This window comes from Hipposideros armiger, unplaced genomic scaffold (genome assembly GCF_001890085.2).
Source record: "Hipposideros armiger isolate ML-2016 unplaced genomic scaffold, ASM189008v1 scaffold_74, whole genome shotgun sequence".
Lineage (NCBI taxonomy): Eukaryota > Metazoa > Chordata > Mammalia > Chiroptera > Hipposideridae > Hipposideros > Hipposideros armiger.
Genome location: NW_017731424.1, coordinates 4,440,158 through 4,465,729, shown reverse-complemented (window position 1 = coordinate 4,465,729; position 25,572 = coordinate 4,440,158). Strand labels below are relative to the sequence as shown.

General features: G+C 49.0%; 1 protein-coding gene across 1 annotated transcript in view; it reads right to left on the bottom strand.

Moving 5' to 3' along the window:
* The window catches only part of BTBD16 (BTB domain containing 16), a 37,771-nt gene that overhangs the window by 9,322 nt on the left and 2,877 nt on the right, over window positions 1–25,572 (bottom strand). The window contains exons 3-9 of the mRNA XM_019642967.1: window positions 22,606–22,679; window positions 21,576–21,719; window positions 18,276–18,365; window positions 17,014–17,128; window positions 16,147–16,216; window positions 14,527–14,657; window positions 7,203–7,322 (exon numbers count right to left, since the gene is read on the bottom strand). Coding sequence (XP_019498512.1) covers window positions 7,203–7,322; window positions 14,527–14,657; window positions 16,147–16,216; window positions 17,014–17,128; window positions 18,276–18,365; window positions 21,576–21,719; window positions 22,606–22,679 — 744 coding nt within the window. The remainder of the gene's footprint in view (window positions 1–7,202; window positions 7,323–14,526; window positions 14,658–16,146; window positions 16,217–17,013; window positions 17,129–18,275; window positions 18,366–21,575; window positions 21,720–22,605; window positions 22,680–25,572) is intronic.

Sequence of the window (25,572 nt, the reverse complement as noted above, 5' to 3'; positions counted from 1 at the left end):
AGACTTCAGGCCAGGGTCTCTGCCTCCTAAAGTTCATCAAGAAACCCTTGGGGCGTGACCCCTTCAGGGAGGACAGCTCACAGATCCTTGATATTAAGGGACACACCCAGGTTGGCTCTGGTCCTGCTCTCAAGTCCCTGGGGACAAATCCCTTCTAACAGGACAGATCTGAACAGGCAGTGCCCGGGGCAAGTCTCCTCTGACTGGCATAGGTTGTAATTTTAGAGCTTCTCTTAGCCACAACCTTTACACTTCCTCCATCCTGTCATCTGTTGGAGTCATTTACCCTTTCTGGACAATCTCAGGCTCCGAGTCTCATTAGCACCAGCACTTCCAATTTTAGCCTTAAAATACAGATGCTCCTTGACTTATGATGTGGTTAAACCCATCGTAAGTCAAAAGTATCATAAGTTAAAAATGCATGTAATACACCTAACCTACCGAACATCACAGCTTCACCCAGCTGAACCTAAATGTGCTCAGAACACCCACGTTAGCATAAAGTTGGGCAAAATCATCTCACTGCTGCTAAGAGAGTATCGTACTGAGTATCATTAGCCCGGGAAAAGATTCAAATTAAAAGTAAAGTTTTTACTGAATGTATATCACTGTCACCCTATCATATTGAAAAATCGTAAGTCAGACCGTCACAAGTCAGGGACTGTTGGTATACACTTTGGAATTCTGATACATGCTATACAATCTGTCCATATATACTTTGGCATTCTGATACTTGAGGACTTCACGCTAAGTAAAATAAACCAACCACAAAAGGACAAATACTGTATAATTTAACTTATCTAAAGTACCTAGCGTAAATTCATAGAGACAGAAAGTAAAATGGTGGCTGTCAGGGGATGGGGCGGGGGTTGGGGGTAATGGGGAGTTATTGTTTAAGGGGTGTAGAGTTTCAATTTAGGAGGATGAAAAAGCTCCGGAAATGGATGGTAGTGATGTTTGCACAACAGTGTGAATGTACTTAATGCCATTGATCTGTACACTAACAAATGGTTAGAAAGGCAAATTTTATGTTATGGATATTTTACCATAATAAAAAAGAATTAGAGTTAAAAACTAGTTAGGGTTAAAAAAATTACTTTATGTGAAAATATCTGAAATAATAAATTAAATTTTAAGGTGACATTCAAAAAAATATATACACTTTGGGGCTATAACTCACGATGCAGAAGGAACGTGGCTTTTCAGAAAACGTAACTGAGTGTAGAAGAACCAGAAAATGGTCACCACCATTCGGTGCCTCCCACCAAGAGCTGTGCTCAGCCTTCTCTTTGGGCCAGAGCAAACCTATATCGGTCCTGATAAGCAGGTGTTGTTAACCTCCATGCAGGAAGGCTAGCTTCTCACCCAAAGTTACAGCCAATAAATGGCAGAGTTGCACTCAGACCCTGGGCTGCCATCTTCTAATACATTTATTTAATGTACTGTGTATCTCTGCTGCCTAGAGTGTAAACTCCACAAAGATGGGGTTTTGTGTCTGTTTTGTTTACTCTTGTATTCTCAGCACCTCTTACAGTGCCTGGCACTAGGTCAGCTTGCAATATGCTGAGTGGCTAATCAGTCCTACCATCCCATCCCTCCGCTCGCCCACAATATATCGTCTAGGAACGCCAGCAGTTCCAGCCCTGGTGCATGCACACATGCATGCACACGCACATGTGCACACAGACCAGGCTATTTCGTGCTGATTTCCCCATGCGCCTAGGGTGCTATCTGCTTTTGCCCTGCTCCTTTGTTGGGCCAAGTCCTATCAGACATTCTTGAGGCTTCGATGTCATCCTGGCTACAAAGACGAAGACCCTCCTAACCTTTGCCCAAAGGCAGAACTGGGCCTAGCATTCTAATGATAACTGAGCTGCCCTTCAGAAGGGGCTCCCGCATCCAGACACATGTGCTCCCTCCATGTCCCCACTCATTGTTCTGGGGCTGCCCACTGTGGGTGGAAGGTCAAAAAGCCACATGAGGAAAGTGCCACGTTAGGGAGGAATAGGAATCAATATTTAGGGACCTTGAAAAAGAAAGATTCATTTTCCAGGGAGCCAAGCTAAAGGGGGGCTGAGGCAGTGCTGGTCAGAGCCAGAGAAGAAACGAGTAAGGTGAAGAAACACGGAAGGTAGGTGATGAGAAATCCTGCTGTCCCTAAATATATCAAGCTCCCTGCACAGGGCTGGTGGAGCGATTCAGAGAGAGAGAACAATTTAACGATCTTCATGGCCATGACTCACAGGATATTTCAAAATGAAGGTTCTGGAAAAGAGATCAGGGTTGTCACGCCAGGGTGCCCAGTTTCATTGGCTCTGTGGCCACATCTGCAAATGCCATTCATTAATCACAAGAGACAAGGGCCTCTGCCCACCCTGGCACTTAGCACCATAGAGTTTCTCCCGACACCAGCAGGCTCCGGCGCCAGGGGTGGCTCCCCTTGCCTGGTGTATGGGGGACGGTTGTGGTGGGTTTGCACACCCACGCCAGCACACGTTCTTGCTCTCGCTGCCAAGAGAAGCTGACAGGAGGAAACCATTCCGTGTGCAGGTCCTGGAAGGCTTCCTGGAGGAGTCCTTGGCCAGCTCCAGAAAGGCTGGGTCAGATCTGGCCAGGGCACAGAAAGGGGGAGACTCCACTGCAGGAGATCAGGGAAACCCAGAAAGTGGGGTTGTGTGGACATTGGCTTCACCGGCTGCTTTCAATGGCCTCCTTCTGTGGAGGCTGGAGGCCCATTGCTGGAACCCACTGTTGCACTGTCTGAGAGGGACCCATTTAATGACTAATAAAATCAACTAGGGCCAGAATTACAGGTCTGTGAATGACTTGCCCTCAGCCCTGACATCTCCAAATTGAAGGGTGCGTGGGACAGGCAGTGACTGAGACAGGGCATCTGTTAGGGGGCTGGTCAAGCTCTATTTCTTGGTCTGCGTGCTGTTTACCCAGGAGCGTGCACTTTGTGGAAATTCATTGCAGTTCACTTAAGGTTTGCGCACTTCTTTCTGTATTTTATGCTTTGATTAAACATGTGCTTTTAAAAATGGGAAAATTTTGCCCGTCTCTGGCTCTTCTCCAGTTGATGAGTTTTTACCGCCTTCCTGGACTCCTCAGACTGCTAAAGTGGAATGAGGTGATGACTTCATCTACGGACGAAGGCAAAAACTTTGCTTACATTTTTTTGTTCATTTGTTTTTCCTGCAAGGAAATGTTAATTTTAATTCTGGAAAGCCTATTTGCTTTTCTAAAATAACCATTGCCAGGAAAACAGGCTGTGGGTGTATGTGTGCGTGTGTGCGTGTGTGTGTGTGTGTGTGTGTGTGTGTGTGTGTGTGCATGTGTGTATTTCCTTCCTATGTTGATGTACTTGGACAGCAATGAAAATAGCTTGATGTTCCTGAACACCTGGCCAGGTAAAGAAACTGCCCCTTCAACTTTCCATCAGTGTCCCTGGCACACAGTACACGTCCAAACCATATTTGTTGAATGAATGATTGAAAAAAAAATCAATGCATGAAAGAAAACGGGAGAGTAGAAAAGACTTGGATTTATTCGCAGGTACAGTTGGAGGGGTCAACTATTCAAAGCCGTTCACTCCTAGCCTGTCTTCCGGACATTGTTAAGGCAGCTGAGAAAAGGGGGCGTCTGCTTCATTTTACTCAATGACTGCTCTAAACCCTTTCCAGAAGTTGGGCTAGCCAGGGCCACACCCACAGCTGCAGCTCAACCTCACTCCTTGTGGGTCACAGGGCCTGGTTAATATTTATGCAGCTTGTCCCTCTGCCTCCACATTATGAAAATACAGTCCCATTTTGGAAGTTCCCATATTGCGATGGCCTCAAAATGTCCACTCAAGCTGCTGCTTCCTCACTCAGGAGAGAGCTTATAAATCACCCCGTCATTTAAATTATTTCATCAATAGAGGCAACTTTACAAATTGGGCCAAAGAATCAACTTCCTTGGTTCTCATCCCCCAGCTTTCCCGTGGGGTCTGCTCCTCTGCCCCCTCTTCAAGTGCTTCTCGCATGCCCCTGTCAGTGGCCACGGAGTAACCTGCCCCTTCCGCTTCACTGGACAGTGTAGATCACCTGCCCTGGTTACCCAGCTCTGCCCCAGGCTGACCGTGACTTCCTGCAGGCTCCCTTCTCCACCACTGGAAGCTGAGGTGCCATCCTGCAGCCCCAGCCCTCAGGCCATCAGCCCTGCGGGTCTGCAGACCCAAGGCCCTGCACTGCAGCCAGTCAGCCCCAGGGGTCCTCAGGAAGGGCTGGCAAACAGAAGCATGGGCGCCACCACTGCCCGCTCCCTTATCTGGGTAGATATCAATAACCTACCGAGACGGTAGGTTATTTTCTCACTGAGCCCAGAGAAAGCCTTACAGCCCCTCCTTCCTAGTATAACGCACCCAACAGGTGATGCCTAGCAATAAAAGTGTCTGCGATTCCTCTTCAAGTTGCTACAGACATGGTATTCTCTGAATTTCACATCTTCACATTTCTCTGAGAGCAACCAAGCTACATAAAAATGTTTGCTGGAATCTCATCATTGAATATGCTATTATATGTACCTGGGCGAGGCAGGACATATACACACACCAAGGAGCGTGTAAGGAGCTGGTCAGAGAGGCTGAGAAGGGGAGGCCAAGCGATGAAGGAGCGATGCTGTTCCTTAGGCTAGGGAGCCTGGGGACTCAGGCCCATCGTTTGGGAGGTGGAGGCCACTGACAAGGGTGCACCTTATAGGGACCACCGTTCTGGAGCAGATAGGTGAGCTGGGCAGGGCCACCCACGATCCTAAAAATGAGCCGCGTGGTCCTCAAAATTGGGAGTGAGCCTGGACGACTGCAGAGGCAGCAGTGTCTGAGGCCTGGACGGTCCCATCTTTTTTCCCGGGGTACACAAAGCTTGCTGGAGGAAGGGAGGAGGAAGGGAACCAGGGCTGGCTCGCAGGCTGTGAGGGGTCACTCCTGCACCGTGGTCCTTGAATGTGGGGACCTGGTAGAAGATATTGTCAGAATTGCTTAGGTTGGGACTGTGAGATGATTTGCAAACATGCAAATGGTTCCCAACAAGGAAAACTGAGCAGGATCAGGGGTGTTGGGGAAGCGCCGTGTGGCGGGATGAGGTTTGGGGTCAAACTGGAATTGATGTAGGTTCAAGGGAAATGGAGAAGCTATGATGGTGAGAAATACCCATGTGTGAGGGGAGCCTTTGAGACCCAGCCCAGGTCCACTTTCAGTGGAGGGGGCTGCACGCTTGAGCACTCTCATTCCCGCTTGTTTCTCTCACATTAAAAACACAGTTCAAATGAATCACCCACATCCTAGCTCATTTCCTATCTCCTGGTTCTAAGACGTTTCCAGTACGTAAGCGAACCTGGTGCCAAATGGCAATTTTTCCTGGTGTGCATGACTCATTGGAAAAAGTGTCTCTTGGGTTATTAAAAGTGTAGGGGGGGGTGGATTAAAACACTTGGGTTCAAAGCAAATTATATAGAAACTAAGTAAAGTGCATATCACTCTGGCACTAAATACCGCTTTCCCCAAATAACGAGACTGAAAAAGGGGCTCTTTAGCTAAAGCAGTGCACAGATGTTCTAGCAAAATGCAAACAATTCTGAACAATGCAAATGAAACTTGGCTTACTCAGGCCAACATGCCAATAAATACGTGGAAGATGTGTTTATCTGCTAAGCTCACACGTGCAAAATAAACGGAGCCTCTTGGTTTCCTTGCACACGCCGTATCATGCTTGGAAGGCCCCATTCTTGCTGACATGAGGGACAGAAGCATAAACCGGACAATGAAGGTAATGCCACCAGTTACTTCCTGTCTAGGGCACGTCTTCTGAGAGCCACCTGGGACTGTCTTTGGCTACAGGGTCACCACACTCCGCAGCCAATTTGGATGATGTGAGCATATTTCACACAGTTTTAATAGCGGCTCAGGAGATACAAAATGGAGCCCAGAAACGATCGCTTTCACCCTCACCCCCACCCTGTTCCCCAGCCCCATGTTGCCACAGCTGACATCATGAATGGGAGTGCTCTTGCTTGAATAGACAGAAAGCACTCACAAGCAAAGGGCGGAGAGGGGGGACACAGGGAGGAGAAGAAATGCACTGCTAGCCAATGCTACAAGTAATTCGCTAACAACGCTGAATCTAGAGGCAGCCCCCCAGGATCTTTCTGAACACCGTGCTCAGGGAGCTACTACTGAACCAGCTGGGATGGCACCAGACAGGACTCCTATCCGCTGTCCTAGGAATTGGCAGCAAAGCATCTTGGGAGTAGGCGGGTCTGGGTTCAAGTCAGGCTCCACCCTTTATCACTCACATGACCTCTGACAAGATATTTCATCTCTACCTCAGTTCCTTCATCTGGAAAGCGGGAATAATAAAACCAGCCCCTGAGTAGCATGCAGATTAAATGAGGTTACAAATAGAAAGTGCTTTGTCAGAATGACTGCATTTAGTAAGCATAATTAAATTGTGCCCATTATTCTACTGTGTTATTTTTCACTTAAATGTTGAAATATGCAACTTTTAGAATTTATAAGTTTAGAGAGTATAAGAAACTAGATTAAGCTGATGAAACATTTGTACATTCAAATGCTTTTTCATTGGTCCAGAAAATTCAGAATTTTATATGCCATCTAGTGAAATATCAATGTGAATGACCTGGTGTGACTTAGGAACATTTTAAATATGAAGTTTTTAAGGTCAGTGTAGTATGGTAATTTTCCTGAATGAAAGGAGTGCATTTATGGGTGGCAGGTTAACTCAGTTGGTTAGCGTGCAATGCTCATAACACCAAGGTTGCTGGTTTGATCCTCACATGGGCCACTGAGATGTACCTTCCACAACTAGATTGAAACAACTACTTGACTTGGAGCTGATGGTCCTGGAAAACCACACTGTTCCCCAATTAAAAAAAAAAAAGTACATGTACCATCACATCTTTTCCTGGACACAGAACAAGCTCTCAGAAACACATGTCTATCACATAACACCTGCATATTATTCACTTCTTCAAGGAATCAAGTGGGTCAAAGGTATCCCACGATCTTAGGCCCCATAAAGAAAATTGCATTTTATGCACTCTGAGTGATGCTATGAAAATAATATCACTGATGCTTCCCCTGCCCACCCCTATATTACAAGCAGAAATACAGTGTATGTACATTTCATCCATCAACACTAAGTTACCTGTTAAAAAAAGTCATCACGGTTTCATATTCCGGAATCGTCTGAATTCTGTGGTTTAGTTGCAAGTAGACCCACAAAAGTAATGTTTTCAGAAGGTGAAATTCACTAAAAGTAAACAACCTGGTCAAAATAAAAGATTGAGAGGACAGTTTAGGAGTAGCAAAAGACTACACTATTGTAAAAAAAAAAAAAAACACCAAAAAATCAAAAGTGAGTTTAGGAATGAGGCAATATCACTCGTGAGTCTATAGGGAGTGTCAGACAAAGAGATGTAAAGTGACTTGCTCAAGGTCACTTGGCAAAGCTGGGACTTGAACCCCAGCTGCCTCATGCTGGAGCCTGTGCTTTGTACCCACCCACCGTGCTGCCAGAAAGCAACGGCCATCATTTCATGAGCTTTTACTAGGAGACAGGCTTACTGAGATGTTTTCAACTGTTTCCTTGATTTCATTGTACAAACAACCCTGCAAAGTTGGGATAGTCCTTACTTTTACAGATGTGGAAACTGAGAGTGATCCTGTGTTTATTTAAAAGTATAACATTTTGTTCATCATGGTTTTTCACATCTTTATTTTAAAATATTGCACTAAAACATACTTCATCTTAATGACTAAGGTCTTTTGGTGCCTCCTTAAATTTTGCCCCCGAGGTGAGGGCCTCTCTTGTCACATTCTAGTCCCAGCCCTGATTGAGGCCTGAAACATGAATGACTTATCCAAGGTCACAGGGTTCTGGAGTCAAACCTCGCATTAGTCAGTTCTGCCTCCAACTGTCTGTGGACCCTCCCACAGCTTGCTTAGCGGCCGTGCAGCTGCCACTCCCTCATCTATGGAATAGTGATGACAGCAGCTCCTCCGAGGACAGTGGTGAAGGTGACATGAGGTGACATGTTGCATGAGTCTCCTATTGCAGCTATAACAAATTGTCATGAACCCAGCGGCTTAAACATACACGAATTATTGTCTTATAGTTCTGGAGGTCAGAAGCACAAAATGGAGCTTACTGGGCTAAGATCTAGGTGTGGACAGGGCTGCATTCCCCCAGGAGGCTCATACAGTGAATCATCTCCTTGCCTTTTCCAGCTTGTATAGGACGCCTGCAATCCCTGGCTCATGGCCCCTTCCTCCATCTTCAAGTCAGCAGCATAGCATCTTCAAAGCTCTCTGTGGTTCTGACTCTTCCCCTCCCTCTTCCACATTTAAGGACCCTTGTGATTACATTGGATCCACCTGATAATCCAGGATCACCTCCCCATCTGGAGGTTATCCAATTAGCAACCTTAGTTTCATCTGCAACCTTAATTCCCCTTTGCCATGCAACCAAACATATTCACAGGTTCTGGGAGTTAGGATGGGGACATCTTTGGGGACCATTCTTGAGCTGACCACGCACATACAGGTTGCTTAGCACAGTGCCTGGCACATGCTAACATGCTCAGCGAACGGCAGGGCTGGGTCCTGGCCCACATTTCACCTGCAGCAGCCTGAGGCTTCTCATCAAGAAACGAGGGGTGAGGGGGAGCAGCTGTGGCTCTCTGTGTCAGCTCCATAAAGTAGGGACATTTCCCAGACAGCTTCTCTAACAGCCTCTGGAGACTTCTTATCTAAGATAATAAGACTTTTTATCATCTAACCTTAGATAACAAGTGTTTCTGAAACCCATTGGTATTTTCCATCTCTGACCATGGAGATGGCACCCTGGCTTCAAAATATATCACAGCCTCTTCGCCCGTCACTTAAGTGGTCATGGTGGGTGGAAACCCAAGCTAAAGTGTGACTCTAAAGGGCAGTGGAAATGCCACCCACCCACCACTCACGCTATTTCTGGATACGGCAGAACGGTCCCTTTCCTCTTGTTTTTTGGCCACCTACAGATGCATGGGCTTTGACTCTGGCCAGACAGGACCAAAATTGTCACTGTCTGGGCGATAATGGTGAGGCAGAGGGGGAGATGTTGTAGGCTAAGGTGCTTGGTATGATGTCCCCACAAAGAACTCTGCCAGGACTTCAACCACTGCTGGGATGGAGAGCAAGGTGACCTCTGGGGCAGAAATCATGTTTGAAGTCCCCAAGCCTAGAAGGTTCTTTGAGACCTTACCAAAGAGGGGCTAGGAGCAACAAGGTGGGAGGCGGGGGGGCGGGCTGGTGGTAACTGGGGACATCATGAATCAGGACCCTGGTTTTACTTTTATGATGAAGGGTTATTGTTGTAATAAAGCCATTTGTTTTTAGGCCAAGTATTAATTCTCTAACACAGGGGCCGGCAAACTTTTGAGACAAAAGAGCCAATCCTGTCCCTCACAACAATTTAAAAATTATTAGAGAGCCATAAAACAAATGAAATCACCATTATGTGAATAATGTCCTTTAAAAATTTTATAAAGGAAACTGTGATAGCTCTTTTTTTTTTTTTAGCTGAGCCATCCTGCCACCTGTTGGCAGCTCAGCAGCTGCTCAGCTTGGGCCGTGAATCAAACCAGGGACCCTGTTGCTCAGAGCTCAAACTCTTGAGCAAGCTCTTAACCAACTGAGCCACTCAGCCGGCCCTTATTTTCATTTTTAATTTGACTTCAGAGCCACATGTACGTAAACTAAAGAGCCACGTGTGGCTCGCGAGCCGCAGTGTGCCGACCCCTGCTCTAACATATTAGTTTGTGCACGAAATAACAACCCTGAGTACATTCAAACACGTTTTCATCTGCCTAAGAGCTCTGATGACCTTAATCAAGGTGGAACTCAGAGACCCCCAAACCGCCCTCCAACAGGTGAACGTCGGGCCGTTGTTCTAAGTGCGTTTACAGTGCTTGCTAGGCGCCCTTGGGATGGAACTGGTGTTTGTCCTTTAAAAGAAAAAAATGCTTTTTACCAACTCACTATCCTCTCTCTCTCTCTCTCTCTCTCTCTCTCTTTCTTTTCTTTTCTTTTTTTTTTTGAGAAAACTATGAATAACAAAGGCTCCCTTTTGAATACAGACCACAGAGGAAGCCATGAACAAGAAAACATGAATAAGGACACTCGGGGCAGCACTGACTTGTCATAGTCAAAAATGAAAACCTAAACAAAATAAAACAAAAGGCCATTAGGAAGGGCATAAAGCAATTGCTGCCTATTCATTCACTGGGACCCTGTAGGACAATTCAATTAAAATTCTAATTAGATATGTAAGTATCAACATGGAGAGAACACATCGCACGATGTTACTGCATAGATAAGTTGGAGACCATCACAATCATTGCGAGAACTTTTATCTGAAGTTTAAACCTTTGCAAACCAATATGACACATTATTTACGGACTCACGTGTAGTAAGAATACAATCACATGGATGGGTTCACGGAAATCTGTGAGAGTGGGAGGGAGGCCAGGAAGAAGGAAGGAGAATAGGGCTGGGAGGGGACACAGGTGACTTTTGCTTTATTGGTGATGCTTCATTGCTTCACTTATGACAAAATGTTATCATTTGTTCATTTTGGATGTGGGTCCAGCTGGGTTTTCTATTATCCTCCTACCTTTGTAAATTTTTTCCAATAAAAAAAACATGAACATCAATATCCTTATTGATCCTGACCATCAATCAGGAAGAAAGGAGCAGAGTGCACCAGTGGGCTGGTAACGAGCATGGGTTGTGAGACCACTCGGACCTGGATTCAAATCCCAACTGTCACGCTGCCTGTGGGGAGTGTGGGCCAATCCTTCATTTCCTGTCATCTCCATTGCACAGGTCAAAACGCAGGTACCAGACCGCCCCCCACCCTGGGTTGCTGTAGGAATTAGACTCGGACCCACTCAGAGTATGTTGTATACCACAAGCGCCTAATAAGTGGTAGGTGTTGTTATCAGCCAGGGAGGCAACAGCTTCAGGAATTATTGCATCTGAGGAATAGCTGTGGTGTTTCAGATGCTGCCGGACAAGCCGTGGGACAGGCATGTCATGGAAAACAGGGGTGGCTTTTCTCAGGGAATTCCCGAGCCCTTGAGGTGCCTTATGTCATAGGCAGGAGAGGTGGACACACAGAGGGACACAGTCCCCTCTGGTTGCAAGGCAGCCTGTCGTGCAGGATAGGAAGCAGCTAGTCCTCTGTGTTCTCCACCCTCCTCGGTCTACAAGGAGCTCGGCTTCCAGAAAAACAGAACTTGGAAGGAGGCTTTCATAATATGTGAGTTAGAACAGGGTAACCTAGTGGCGACCTCTAAGAAGAAAGTTGACTGAAAACCAAAGGCCCGGGCAAATAAATGAAATCCAGGGGCCAGGAGGACAGGAAAATGGCGTGTATGTTACCTCAGGCTGTTTACAAGTTGGAAAGCAAAACCCAGAGGAAGGTGAGATCAAAGGGACTTCAGAAGGGAAGGTGAATGGCACAGAAGCCCAAGCGTCTGCTGACGGATGTTGTTCAACGTGGCTTAGAGACCCACATGCCCCAGCCACAAGCTGGGGGGCGGGCCGCCATCTATGCTAAGTAGGCAGACGGACACTCCATCCCTGACCTGGGGGGCCATGGCGTTTCCACACAGCCGCTCTGGGGCCACGTGACTTCTCGGGACACCCCAGTTCTGACTGAGTTCTGGTTGAGCTCTGGCTTCTGGGAAATACTGGCCTTCGCAACCAGCGAAGAGGTGCCCCATCGATGAGGGCGGGAGCCCGGGCCGGAGCCCAGTCCTTCATTGTCCCTCTTATCTTACGGACAATAGTTTTACCTACTTCATGGGGTTGTGGGGACTCACAGGGACAGGGTGCATAGCATAGCACATACCCAGAAGTGGTCGGTAAAAGTTAACTTGCCCCAAGGATCGTTCTGACTCACGGATGAGCCACGGCGCTCAGGCCTGGGTCCATTTCTAACGCTCTTACCAGGCACTGAGTGTGGCCTGAGCCCACTCCGCCTGCACCCTCTGCTTCCTACTTCCCTCCAGCTTGAAAGCAGGTGGCCCCTGGACATCAACTGGGCGAGGAGAGAACACTTTGGAAGACGTGAGTCAGGGAGCTGTTGAACTGGTCACTCCGGGGCACATGGGCTGACGACGTGCCCAATCCAAGCAAGGATCTTCCCTCCTTACACCCGGAGAGCCCTGGACGGTCTGTGCAGACAGCTCCTGGGGAGGGGCTGGGGGAGCTGGACCAGTTTCCACATCAGTCATGTTTCCCCAAACGGGGAGTCTAGACGTTTGACACAATGTTCTTGATTTCTTTTCCTGCCCAGCGTATGTTTTCTAAAGCCTCTGCCATCACCAATGCTCTGGTTGTGGTCAGATTATTTTTTCCCCTTTCTTGGTGAAATGCTACCAGGGTGGGGCAGCTCAGTCTTTCCAAGGGAGGGGCAGTGTTACGCAAAGTCTAAGGGATGCCATGTTTATCTTCTCTTCTCCAGTTGTGTAACCTTTGTGCCTCTGGAGGGTGGGAGAGTGTGCTTGAAGGGGACTAGCAGCAGAAGCAGGGTGGAACGGCCCTGGCAGCCCACCCAGCGCCCTGGGCTGCTCCTGGACCTGGGCTCCCGAGGTTTTCTTAAATACTACAGCTTCCCGCGACCCCAGAACACTCTCCTACAGACTTCGTTTCTCTGTATGGTGAGGGCACCGCAAGCTGCTTGGTAAACTCAAACCAACAGAGGAACAAGTCTTTCCAGATCTAATTTCTGAAATTGGGATGCTTTCCACCACATAAGCATGAGTAAACACTTACTTTCTAACATACCACTCAAATTTTTAGTAGAATTAATTTAGTTTTCACTTTGAAACCCTCCCAAAGGGAATATAATTTTGGTATAACTTGGCAGTGGGTATCAAAAATCTTTTAAAGAGTCCCTAAGAGACATGGCAGAGAAAGGCAATACGTGACCCTAAATTGGAGCCTGTATTGAAGGGGGGAAAAATGCTATAAAGGACGATATCGGGTTAATGATGTTATGGTATTACATCAATGTTCAATTTCCTGAAGCTGATTAACTGCTTTGTGACTATATTTTAAAATATTATTTTTATTGGGAAATAAACACTGAAGCATTTAGGGGTAAGGGAACATGGTGTATGCCACTTGCCCTCGGAGGGTTCAGGAGAAAAAAAGTGTGTATGTAGATACACACACAGATGCAAATGATAAAGCAAACAGGGCAGAAATTGAACAAAGCAGGGTAAAAAAGGTGTATAGATATTCTTTGTACTATTTCTGTAATTTTTATTTGTTTGAAATTAGTTTCAAGTAAAATATTTCTTAAAACACTAATAAAAACAAATAAATTCCTTTTGACTTAGTTATTTTGCTTCTAGGAACCGAATTTAATGTCACCAAGGTGCTATTTTTTTGTAAAACATTGGAACTACCCTAAGAGGCTAAGCATTGGGGAGGTTTCCGTGAGTTACTCAAAGGACGAGAAGGAGCCAGCCGGCCAGGGCCAGGCGTTTCAGGCGGGAAGGGGCGAGCGCACAGAGGCCCTCCGGGCTGCAAGGAGCTCAGCAGGGCAGCGGTCTTGGGAAGACCCCTCTGGCTGCCCCAAGGTGTGTGAAATGGAGGAAGAGATGCCAGACTGGCAGCGCCAAGGCTCTTTGGCTGGAGACATGATTGGAAGATGGTCAAGAGCAAACGCAAGACCCTGAGCGAGCGGTCCCTGTAGCGGCCCAGATGACAGACATGGAGGTTTGGCCTCTAGCTGGAGCCCGTGGAGAAAGGTCTGGAAGTAGAACGCGCTGCACTCCAGCAGTGAGGACCAAGTGCTGTCCAGAGGACTCCCAAGGTGCTAACTTGGGCAGCTGGCCAAGGAATACTGGGAGTGGGGGGCAGTCATAGGGCTGGGGCTTAGCCTTAATTGTCAGAGAGGCCACACAGACAGTTGAAGGTCTGTGTCCAGAGCTGTTCAGGAGAAGAGTTAGGGCTGGAGATAGAAACTGATTTAGGACGAGAGCTTTTCTCGTTCCTTTTTCTGCTTTTCCCTGTTTCCCAAATTTCCCACAAGGCATATGTATTCATGTTGGCAGGATTTAAAAAAAAATTATTTAGGCAATTATTTAATTAATTGCCAGGTGGTTAATGAGATAGTGGGCGCCCAGCAGGCTCTTACCCAGATGAATGGCATGAAGTGTGCCCCTTTCCCATCCCCATGCACAGTGCCCCCCCTTTGGCCCCCCACTCCAGGCCTAGCTGTCCAAGAGGGCAGGAAGTTTGGGGTGGAGGAAACGCCGTACACTGGGCATGTCCAGCAGGGGTGTGGGTGCTGCCCCCGCTGGAGTGCCTCCCTTATCCACACCAGCCCTGCTCCCCGAGGCCCACCCAGAGTCAGCAACCTGGTCCACCCCGCAGCACAAAACACACATCCACACCCTGGAACCAGCTCTGACCTGGGGGACTTCAGCACTTTGTGGAGTAGCTCCTCTGGGATTTTGCGGAGGTGGGTCTGCGTCCCCATCAGGGGGACCAAGTTCATTTCCAGCCACTTCTCGCAGGCGGTGGTGAGCTGCCCTGCCTGGTACTGACAAGGCAAGAAAAGACAATTGATAAAGGAATCCCTGAACTCTCAGCGCCCTCTGCTGGACCGCAGTGAGACTACAAGCATGCTCTCAGGAGTGTCACCCTGCAGACGTGTTCGAACCTTGTCTTCAAAATACATAAACTGCAGCAGATAACATTTTGTTATGCTCAAGGCACGCATTAGGTTGATTTAAATCATTCCTCAGTGCAACCCTGCGATGTTGGTTCATTATTATCTCTATTTTCCTGATGGGGAAAACGAGGCTCCAAGACGATTCCTGCCGTTGCCTGTGGTTGCACAAGTAAGTGGCAGAGCCTGGTGCAAACCCCACGCTAAAATCTATGGACTAAAGTCAGTGACTGATCACGGGAGGGATGTCCCGGGGGGTGCACCCCACGTGGAGTTCTGAGGCTAGTAGTGGGCACATCCCCCAAAATGGAAGTCCAGGAAGAGTGGAATAAATCTCCTGGGGCCAGAGACCTTGGAAGGGTCTTAGGACACTTTGCAAGTCCTTGGGGCTACCAAGCCAAATAGTAGCTGAGAAATGCTGATTGGAATGCAAAGACTCCACCTGCCGAGTGACTTTCCAATGACCAGTGGAGCCACGGTGAGGACAATGGGTTGTCTTTGACAAAATAGGCATTTAAAACATCCTTAGATGCTATCAGAATAGCACCATGACATGTTGATGGTGCATGAACCGAACACCACAGTCAAATGTGTCTCTTTCAGGCCGGCCGAGTGACTCAGTTGGTTAAGAGCGCGAGCTCTAACAACAGGGTCTCCGGTTTGATTTCCATATGGGCCAGTGAGTTGTGCCTGAGCTGAGCTGCCACTGAGCTGCCAAAGGCGGAGGTGGGGGGTGGGGAGGGGCTGGATGACAACTGGACTTGGAGCTGAGTTAGCTGCGCCCTCCACAGCTAGGATTGAAGGACAACAACTTAGCTGTTCCCCTCCCCCAATTCCCCAATAAAATCTTTAAAACAACAACAACAAAAAGTGTCTCTTTGACTATGAGTGTCCATCCAGGTCAATGGTGGCCTCACAGGGGGAGGCTAGAATCAGGAGGCCTATGGTTCAGACTCAGCACAACCACTCAGACGCTGGGTCACCCTGGCCTGCTTGCTCCCCAACTTGGGTCTCAGTTTTCTCAGAGTTAGATTACATCCCATCACTGACATGCTGACTGATGCCAGGGGGACAAATTTCACTCGACTCCAGCAATGCCCTGCTGTTCTGGTGGGCAAGACTGTGCTGTTCCCCCCTCCCCCCAGACCAAAGCTTTTCAACTATTGGGGTTGTTAAAATGTACTTTTAGAAATAAAGTGGTTTTTCAAAATTGCTCACTTGGCAAAATAAAGTGTTGGCACCCTTCAGTTAGTGCCTCCAGGTAGGCTTTTTGGAGCTGGACCTGGGCAGTGAAACTCCAGAGTTTGGGTGCTCTTCTGGGTCCCCCAGGGGCCACATGCCCTGTCCAGGTTATTCTCACCTTGCAGCTGGTCAGGTAGAAGTTACTGATGTTGTCTGGCATGAGTCCCGTCATCATCATGGTCACACACCTGCAGAGACAGAAGTGCTGCTTCCGAGGACCCCAGGCTGCTTTTAGAGAGGCGGGCAGCCCCAGAGGTCCTCATTCAACACCAGGACAGTGGCAGAGCCCTTTCCCGGGGACGGAGCCTCGTCTGAGGGGTATGGACATTTGGCTGGAGGACCCTCCCTGAGGTGGGCCAGTGGAATCTGAAGGCCCAGGAGAAAGGCTGTGCCCCCAAACGGGCAGGCAGTCAGATTGATGAGCTATTTTGACCTTGACCTTTGCATTTTTCTCTCTCCTGTAAGATCTGCAATGACCATATGTGACATTTGTAAAAATAGAAACATTATTTACAAGAAAAAACAAGGCTTTGTCAGAAATGAGTGGGAAAAAATGTGCCCTGACAGTGGCAGGAAACCTCAGCCTGTCTTCACATGGCCAGTTTGTGTGTGTGTACTACACAGAGAGAGATGTTTTAGCCAAAGATGAGTACAGGTGAGATTGGTAAGCATGGTTTGAGTGCTACTGGGATGTCCCTTTGCATACCCGAAAAATATCTCCTGGGTGTCAAATCCCCTCTCTTTGCATTTCATTCTTGTGAGTCAAGAATCATTGTTAAATCAAGCATATTGCTACAGACGGCTCAGTGGTGAGCTGATAACATGTTAGTGTGAAATAGTGTCTCAGACTCAAAGTGGCTCTCTATGCAGAGACCCCATATGTCCTGGCCTCCGGAAGAGGAGTGTTCCATGAAATGGGTCAGGAGACCCTTTTCTGATTTCTCCCAGGGCTGGCCTTGGTGGGCATCTCACCCCATCCCCTTACCTTTGAAACAGGCTGTTGAACTGGAGAATGTAAGCAGAGGCCAGCACGCCCGGCATGTCGTCCAAGTCCATCTCCACCTGGCTCGAGTAGAGGTTCTTCAGGGCCGTTGCGAAGGCTGGGGAGGCAGCATCCGAGAGAGAGAGAGAGAGAGAGAGAGAGAGAGAGAGAGAGAGAGAGAGAGCCGTCAGTGTGGGGCTCCGCACCCCGCACCCCTCACTCACAGGTGCCCTCTGTGCTAGATGCTCCAGTGTCCACTAGCTGGGCAGCGAGATGCCATTAGAGAAAATGCACCCGCTCTGACTTGGGTGCAGATACTGCCTGGGCTCCCTGCCTCCCAAAAGGAATTGAGGATGAAGCTGAAGAAACTGGGCTCCTGCTGAAAGAATACTCCTGTGAGCCCGTCGTCAGGGTCTGTGCCTCAGGGGTTCTCCCCTAACCTGGGGTCCATGGCCTGTGCTGGGAGGTGACCACCCGAATACGTGCAGAATGCGGTGGGCATGTAGGTACAGCTGTTTCTCTGGAGATGACATGGAAATTACAGCAGATTTTCCTCGGAATCTGGGGTCTGCAAGAAGGTTAAGGCCACAAGAACTCCTGGGAGGGGCCAGGATAATTTGGCCGTTTAGGAATTGCAGTCCTGTGAGTAGGGTCAGAGGGACTCGGCTTAGTCCCAGCTCTGCCTGATCCCACATGGTGCTGAGGTATGGACCAACACACTTCGAGGACAGCTGGCCCAGCCAGGGCTTCCGGGGCTGATTTTCCGACCCACCGACTCATAGATGGTGGCAGCACGTGACAGCATGCTTGTTGCACTAACGGAAGTCTGTTTCTGCGTGGCCAGGATGGGATGGGGAGCGGGAAGCCCAAGGGAAGCCCCTGAGGGAGGCTTCTGCTGCTGGAAGCCAGCCTTGGTGGGAAGTGCTATGGCGGGGCAAGGGTGGGCCTGAGAGCACCCCGGGGCTGAGTGCCCCCTGAAGGACAGGTATGTTTTCCCTGGGTCTCTCTGAGAAGCCTGCTACGTCCTCCCTCCTCTGCGCCCCTCATGCCTCTCCCAAGGACCAGCTCCTCTCTGTAGCAGCATTTTACCCTCTTCATTTCCCAAGCTGCCCCAGCCTTCTTTCCCCTCCTCTCTTTGCACGAAGCTATTCGTAAGAGGGAAGCACTGAACGTTTGTCAGGTCTCCTTGTTTGTTTTTAAAATCTGGGAGGGCTATTTGTTCAGCGACAGTCTCAGAAAATGAAGACAAGCGTACGTTACGTTACCACATTTGGTGACCAAGGAGTCATTGATCTTCAAGGAAATGACCATCTTCTTTATGGGGGGTTTTTCTTTGACCTTCCTAGGAGCTGGCACTAGAGAAGATAATGAAATAAGGATATTCAGATGTGACGGCCACAGTGAACAGTGCAGGGTACAGGGTCAGGCGCCACCACCCTTTGCACAGCCTTGATCTTGGCATGAACCTCACTGTACTTGGTTTGTGTCTGTTTGCTTGGTTGTTTAGTAGATGCATTTTTGAAATGATTATTTATTTTGAAATACTTTAAGACTTCCAAGAAGTTGCAAAAATGGTACAGAGAGTCCCCATCTGCCCCTCGGCCCTTTCCCCAGTGACCTTACGAAGCCACTGTGATGGTCAAAACTGGGAAGTAGACGCTCACACTGGTTTTAAATATTTATTACCAGCCTCCTCACCCCATCTCCCTTCCCTTTGCTCCCCCTTTCTTCCATGAGGCCGTGAGCAGTTTGAGGTCAAGGGCTGGGCCTCGATTTCTCTGCGCCCTTCGAGCGTTGGCTCAGACCTCCTCGAGGTGGGAGCAAAACGACCCCCTGCTGCAGAACAAATGTGGGACTGAGGCACCCACCCCATGGCTCTTAAAACTTGGCCCCTCAGGTCTGCAAACAGAGGCCCCTCACCACCAAAGGCTTCCAGGAGGAGGGAAAGGGACAGCCCAATCCACCGCCATCCTCCCCACCCACTCAGAGTCATTCTAAAATGTGAGTTATAACACACACTACGCTCAGGTCTCCAGTGGCGTCCCCCACTCTTGGACCAAAGCCAAAGCCCCTCCAGTGTCCCCAAGACCCTCCCACTAGTCTCTGGCTCACTAGGCGCCCAAACTGCCTCCTCGTGGTTTGTCCCCTCCGTCGTCAGGGGCCCACCTGACCCCATGTGTAAGGTAGCACTCCCACCCCCCCGAACAGGCTTTATTTTTCCTCCTGGACCAGCCACCTGCTATTACATCATCTGTTGGTTTATTATCTGTTGGGCAGTCACACTGAATGGTTTACGTGCCACTCCATGCCCAGGATCCGACACAGCCTGGCACACACAGTGCTGGGTAAACACCAGCTGAATGAATGGAACAAACAGATTCCATCACTAACGTCCCAAAGCCTAGTGAGCTCAAGGTTCTAGGTAATGAAAAATGACATGAGTCAGGAGCCAAAAAGTATGTCACACTTCAGAACTACAAAGCCTGAAGAAAACGAGAGAGAGAACAAAGGTCCATTTTCCTCAGGCAGCAAGGCCACCGAGCCTTCTGCTCACCACACTCACGGCCCCTGGCTCTGTTCAGGCTGTCACTCGGCAAATACTTGTTGAACACCTACTAAGTGCAGGGCCTTGCTCCTGGCTCTGGATAATTTTCCTCTCCTGGATTTCTGCACAGCCTCCCATCCACAGGCTCCATTCTCTCATTCACCCCCACTGAGGGCAGTAAAGGAGATGACGCCGGTTGCATGCCTGACACACAGTAGGCACTCAGGAGGTGGGAGTTGGTATCATTATGTACAGTGTTATTTGTCACACTTTATCATCACGGTGGGTGATTAAATTCCTAGCACAATGCCTGGCATCAGTTAAGCACTCAACATTTGAGGAAGGAAGGAAGGACTATTGTCAGCGGGGCCAGAGTAAGTGGAAGACAGAAGTTCAACACTCCCTCCATTTTAAGTAAAATTTCAAAACCTGATAGGAATGTGACAATGAGATCCCATGTTTCAGAGGTGCTCTGAAACCAAAGTGGTGCATTTTTAGTAAAAGAACACTCCTTCTTAGAGGGTTCTCCTAGAGAACCTGCTGAACCACAGATGACCCCGGACTGTTGGTGGAATGCAAATGAGCAGCTGGGACACCTGTGTGACCAGCACAGGGCCAATCGAGGCGGCTGCATCTCCCCAACACCCACCACTGCAAGGAACATGAAGGCTGTGACTGTACCCATTGAAAATCATGGCGACACGAGCCCCAGGGCCTGGTGCAGTTGGCAATGCCGGTAGGGGGGACCCTGGACAGGCGTGACAGCCCGGGCACTAGGGTTTCATGTCTGTACCTACACGGATGTCCTCCCGGCTGAGCCCAGCCTCTAGCAGGGGCTTGGTTTGGAGGGGCTGTCTTAGCAAAACCAAATCCTGTCTTTTCAGGGAGGCCATTTGAGACTCGATAAAGACCCTGATGTTAATGATAGCTCCGTTTCCCCTTCCAAAGCCTCTTGCTTTTCAATGTACTCATTGTCTGGGTCCCCAGGGCCTTTCATTGGTTGCCTAGTGAGACCTCTGACCTGGGCACAGAGGATATGGGAGGAAGAGCTCAGTCCTGCTCTTGAAGGCCCCGGGACGATCTCTTTAGAAGAGCAAAGATCAGGAGTAAGCGGGCAGGTTGCTTCGGTTCCGTGGGGAAAGCCACAGCCTGCTCTCAGCTCGCAGCTCAGCTTGGAAGGGCTGAGCCAGAGGCCCTGTGGCCCGGAAGGTGCCGGCAGACAGCTGGGCCCTCGCTCCAGGCTCAGGGCAGGACAGTGACTGGGGGCTCCGGCAGGCTGTCTGGCTCTGGGATAACAGGGCGTTGCTGCCGTGTTCTGGAAATGTAATCCCTTCCTGACTGGCACACTGGCTGGCTCAGGAGGCCTTGACTCTTCCATGGCACCTGCTTATAAGTTGTCCTGAGGCGATGCCAATCTATATTACCCAGAGCAGACATTGGCAAGGTTTCAAAAAGGAATTTACGGGACAGACAAGGGGAGACTGGGGATTATTAGGATTGAAAAAGGAGAAAAAGAAAGACGGGACCTAAATACTTTTTGGAGTGAGGTGGTGTCAAGAAAAGCAAAGAGAGAGGGAAAGAAAAACAATATTGATGCACATGTGTAAACCTCTAACCAGCATCCTTAGGGCCAAACAAGCCACAGACGTCAGAACTACACCTTCCCTCCGGAGAGCCCATAGGACTAGACACAACCTGTTTTCTCTTCTCAAAGAAGTAGGTAGAGCCTCCATCTTAGTGGCTGGACAAGATTGGGTTACTATGAGAATAAAAACTGACATTCACTGAGTTCTCACTACATGCCAGGCATTGTTCTAGACCCTCACCCCTCTACATCTCCTCTAGTCTTCAACACAACATAGGAACAACTACTTTCCCTGTTTTATGGCTAAGGAGACTGAGGTTAAATCCTGGGCCTTTCTCTTAACTCCCAGTGTGACTGCAGTCCCAAACGCTGAGCTGGAATCTCTCAAACCGAAGGGTGTCTGGAGCTCCATCCTGGGTGCCAGAGAGAAAGTACCTTGCAGAAGCTTCTCCAGATCCTTTGTGGGGCTGGTGGTGCCCCCTCCCACGGCCACCAGGTAAAGCTTGGTCAAGGTCCTGGACTGAAAAAGCTGGGGCAGGTGGAGCTCCCATTCTGAGCCCAGACATTTGAGAATCACCACTGAGGAGAGAAAATAACGCTGAGCAAACGATTCAATAGCACTTCTGCCTGAAGGTGCATTCACTCTTCCTCTGTTCAAGATCAACTGTAGCCTTCCAGGAACCAAGTGACAAAGAGGACAGTGTGGGCCTCAGGGAGCTTACTGGCTCCCAGGGGGATAAGATGTGCAGACTCGCAAGGTAACATAGGAAGGGATAAACCTCCAAGAGGGTGGCCGACCAAGGGCTGTAGGACGTCAGGGGCTCATGGGCTGCCCTCCAACTTGGGGAACTGGAAAAGTCTTCATGGGGCACGGACGCTGGCTGGGACACTTCCTGGGGCCTCACTTTGCCATCCCCATTATAGTGTTTCTCAGTCTCGGCACTGTTGACATTTTGGGCCTGATCATTTTCTGTGGTGGGACCTGTCTGCACTTTAGGGTGTTGAGCAGAATCCCTGGACTCTACCCACTAGATACCTGTAGCACCCTGCCCCCTGGGTTGTGACAGCCAAAAAAGTCTCCAGACACTGCCAAACATCCCCTGGGGAACAAAATCAGTGCCCAGTTTCCTGCTGAAAGCTACTGGGCTATTGGTGCCTAATTATTACCCACCTGAAAGGCAACAGCCGAGGGCAACATAGTAAAAGGCCCATCACCAAGGAACAGAGTTCTCATGAGCTCACTTTTCTGGAGGGAATGAAAATGTGTTTGCCCAGCCTGGATTCATTCACCATGCATTCGACAAATATTTATGGGCACCTATTACATGTTAGATGCTGTGCAGGGGGCAGGAGCTGCAACTTACAGACTGGTGGCCTGGCTTATGATCTGTTTCCTATTAGAGAGACCACAGGTACCCTGAGGTCAGAAACTTTCTGACGGAATCCACGGGTAACAAGAGCTCACCTGCATCCCTACTTCGGATGGCCTCGTTCTTCAAATTCTCGAGGACTTTTTTCTGAATTTTTGAAAAGCATAACCTCAAGGAAAAATACAAACAAAACATCCAGGAGTTAATACTGATCTTTCTCTCCAACTGCGACCTGTATCACTCCAGTGTAAGCGGCCCTAAAGCGCCCAGTTCATCAATCTTGTCCTATCCTGCCCTTTGGGACAGTTTCCTCAGGTACCCCTTTGTCTGCCGACTTGATGAACTATAATCTCGGTCTGATGGCTGGATCAAAACGTTAATTCCCATTTCCAGTCTGTGGGTAGGGCTTGGCGAGGAGATTTGAGGCTGCATGTGGCCGCCTGAATGACAGCTCTTTTGGTACGTGTCACGACAATGTCTAGCACAGAGTAAGTGCTCAATAATTATCTACTAAAGAAGCAAGGGTTCTGGGCACTTCTGGGGAGTTAACTCACGCATACTTCTGTTTAGGGGTCATGCACTCCCCGGTCTCAATGTGTCCAAAAACTAAACTCAGAACCTACCCCAAACCTCACCCTGCCCGTTTGCCAAGGTTTCCTGTTTCAGGAAATGGCTCTACCAGTTTCCAGTTGCCCAGGCCAGCATACTGAGTGCTGTCACATCTGCTCACTTGCCTAGATCTGACAAAATATCTTCAGAATGCATCTATCCCTCTTCACCCTTATTGCTAAGACCTTCGTCCCAGCCGCCATGTCTCCCCCCAGTCACTGGCCATCACCAGCCTCTGGTGTGCTCCCTTCTGATGCACTTTCCACCTTGCAGCCTGAGGAACCATCTGAAATTCAAGTTTGGTCTGGACTTTCTTTTGATGAGGTCCTTCAGTGTCCCCCCAGGGCTCCTGGGGGAAAGCCCCAATTCCTTGGCATGGCTAACAAGCTCCTGATTATTCCTGTTGCTGAGTCCGTCTGCACTCCCTACTCTAGCCCTTCTCAATAGCCTCACCCACTGTCTCTTGCTTACATTCACCTGAACGCACAGCTCCCTCTGCCCAGAGTACTCACCTGTTCACCTTTTCACTGACGACCTCCCACTCACCTTTCCAAATAAGGTGAGTCGTTGCTTTCTCTGGGGAGGCTGGGATAGCGGCCCTCCCTGGCCTCACCCCCATTAATACTCCTTCTATAGTGTCTTGGGGTCACCTGTTTACTCATGCATCCCCTGTAACAGGTTCTGCATTCCACAGAGACAGATTCAGGGTTTATTTACTGCTATAACCCTAGCACAGCTATCATTCAAGGGCTCAAAACATGCCCGTTCATTGATTGAACGATTTGCAAAGATAAGATGCTTTTTCGTAAACACTATATTCATCCCACTGAGCAAGGAAATGAAACAAAGTTTGAGTCACAAAGTCACAGCTTGAAGACAGTCATCCCAAGAAAGCCAAACATCCAAGGGACATTTGATGACCGCATCTGGTCAGTGTCATCTTTGTTGTGCTGTTTTCAGTGATCCCAGCAGCCTTGTGGGCCAGGGTGCCTGGAAGAGTGCTTGGGTGGGGGAACCTGTGTCCAGGGTAATATCGACCATGTGCTGCCCTTTCCGAGGGAGAGGGTGGCTACAAGTGACTCAGCCTCAGGAAGGCAGTGAGAGCTTGAGTTGTTTATCCAAAGGAGCACTGGATCTCACCCAAGCCAGCCTAAATACCCCCTGGTGGCTTGGGCCACACGTCTGGGAAGAGCTGGCCAAGGTCAGGAGTTCAGACTGTGATCTCAAAACGGAGCAACGGCCTTTGGAAACTATGGGGCAATGCTCATGAGTTCAGCTGCCCTCACAAACATCACTGTCATCGGCTGAGCTGGGAGACGCCAGACAACAGCGGCAGCCACACTGCCTTCACCTGGTGTCATGGCTGCTTGCCCAGATGCACCTTTGTTATGCAGGCTCTGCGGGTTGCAAGGACTGCGTTCAATTTAAGACCAATGGAAAAGTCAATGAGCTGAGTGGCACCCGTGAGTGGTCCTCTTCATTGTTTGGGACTAAATGGCCTGTGATGCAGTGGCAATGTAGGGTGTTGGGAATATGCTGTTAGGATGGGGGCTCATGCGCTCCCCAGGAATAACTGATGATGGAGAAACAAGAGGGGAAAAGGGGAAATTCTATGTTTCTTATGGACATATGGACTTCCTGCAGCAAACCATCCACAGGGATTGGGCTTGTTAATTGCAAAACTCCACTTTGATTTCCCGCCCATTGACATTGCGTTTGGCCATGTGACTTGGCTTGACTAATGGGATGTTAGCGGATGTGATGTGGCTGAAGGTTTAAAAAGCACGTGTGCAATGAGCTTGCCCTCTTGCCTTTTGCCATCACCAGGACAAGGACATGGCCAGGTTAGCCCACTGTCTCAGGAGGAGGATGAGAGGCTCGCGGAGCCTGACCTGCCGCTGAGATGAGCCTGGACCAGCTGACTGCCAGACACAGGGGTATTGGGCCCGCCCAGGGCGCCTCCTTGCCTCAGCCTGCCTTTGGAGCCAGACCCCCCCAGCATCGCCAAGCAGGGAGGAGAATTTGTCGTGTTGCAGCAAGATGCTTTGATAGCGGGGAGGGGCTAAGAGGCAGAGTGAAATATGGGTTGGTTGGCTGGCAGAGCACAGGGATGACACACTCCAAAATGAAATAACTAGGATCAATCACTAAAATTGCTGCTTAGGCTATAAAGATAATAGCTCTCTATTTATTGAACAGCTGCTATTTGCCAGAAACAGTGCTAAGCATTTTTGGATTTCATCCCCAAGACAACTCTTCAAGGGAGAAGCTATTATCACCTCTTCACTAATGAGGAAACAGGCTCAGAGAGGTTAGGCCACTGACTAAAGGTCACAGAGCTAGTAAATGGAGGAGAAGGGATTCTAAGCCTGTCTGATAGGCTGCTTTTTTATAGTTCTAAAGCCCAGCACAACTGCCATCATCTTCAGGGTTCTGTGCCCCACCCCTCAGGC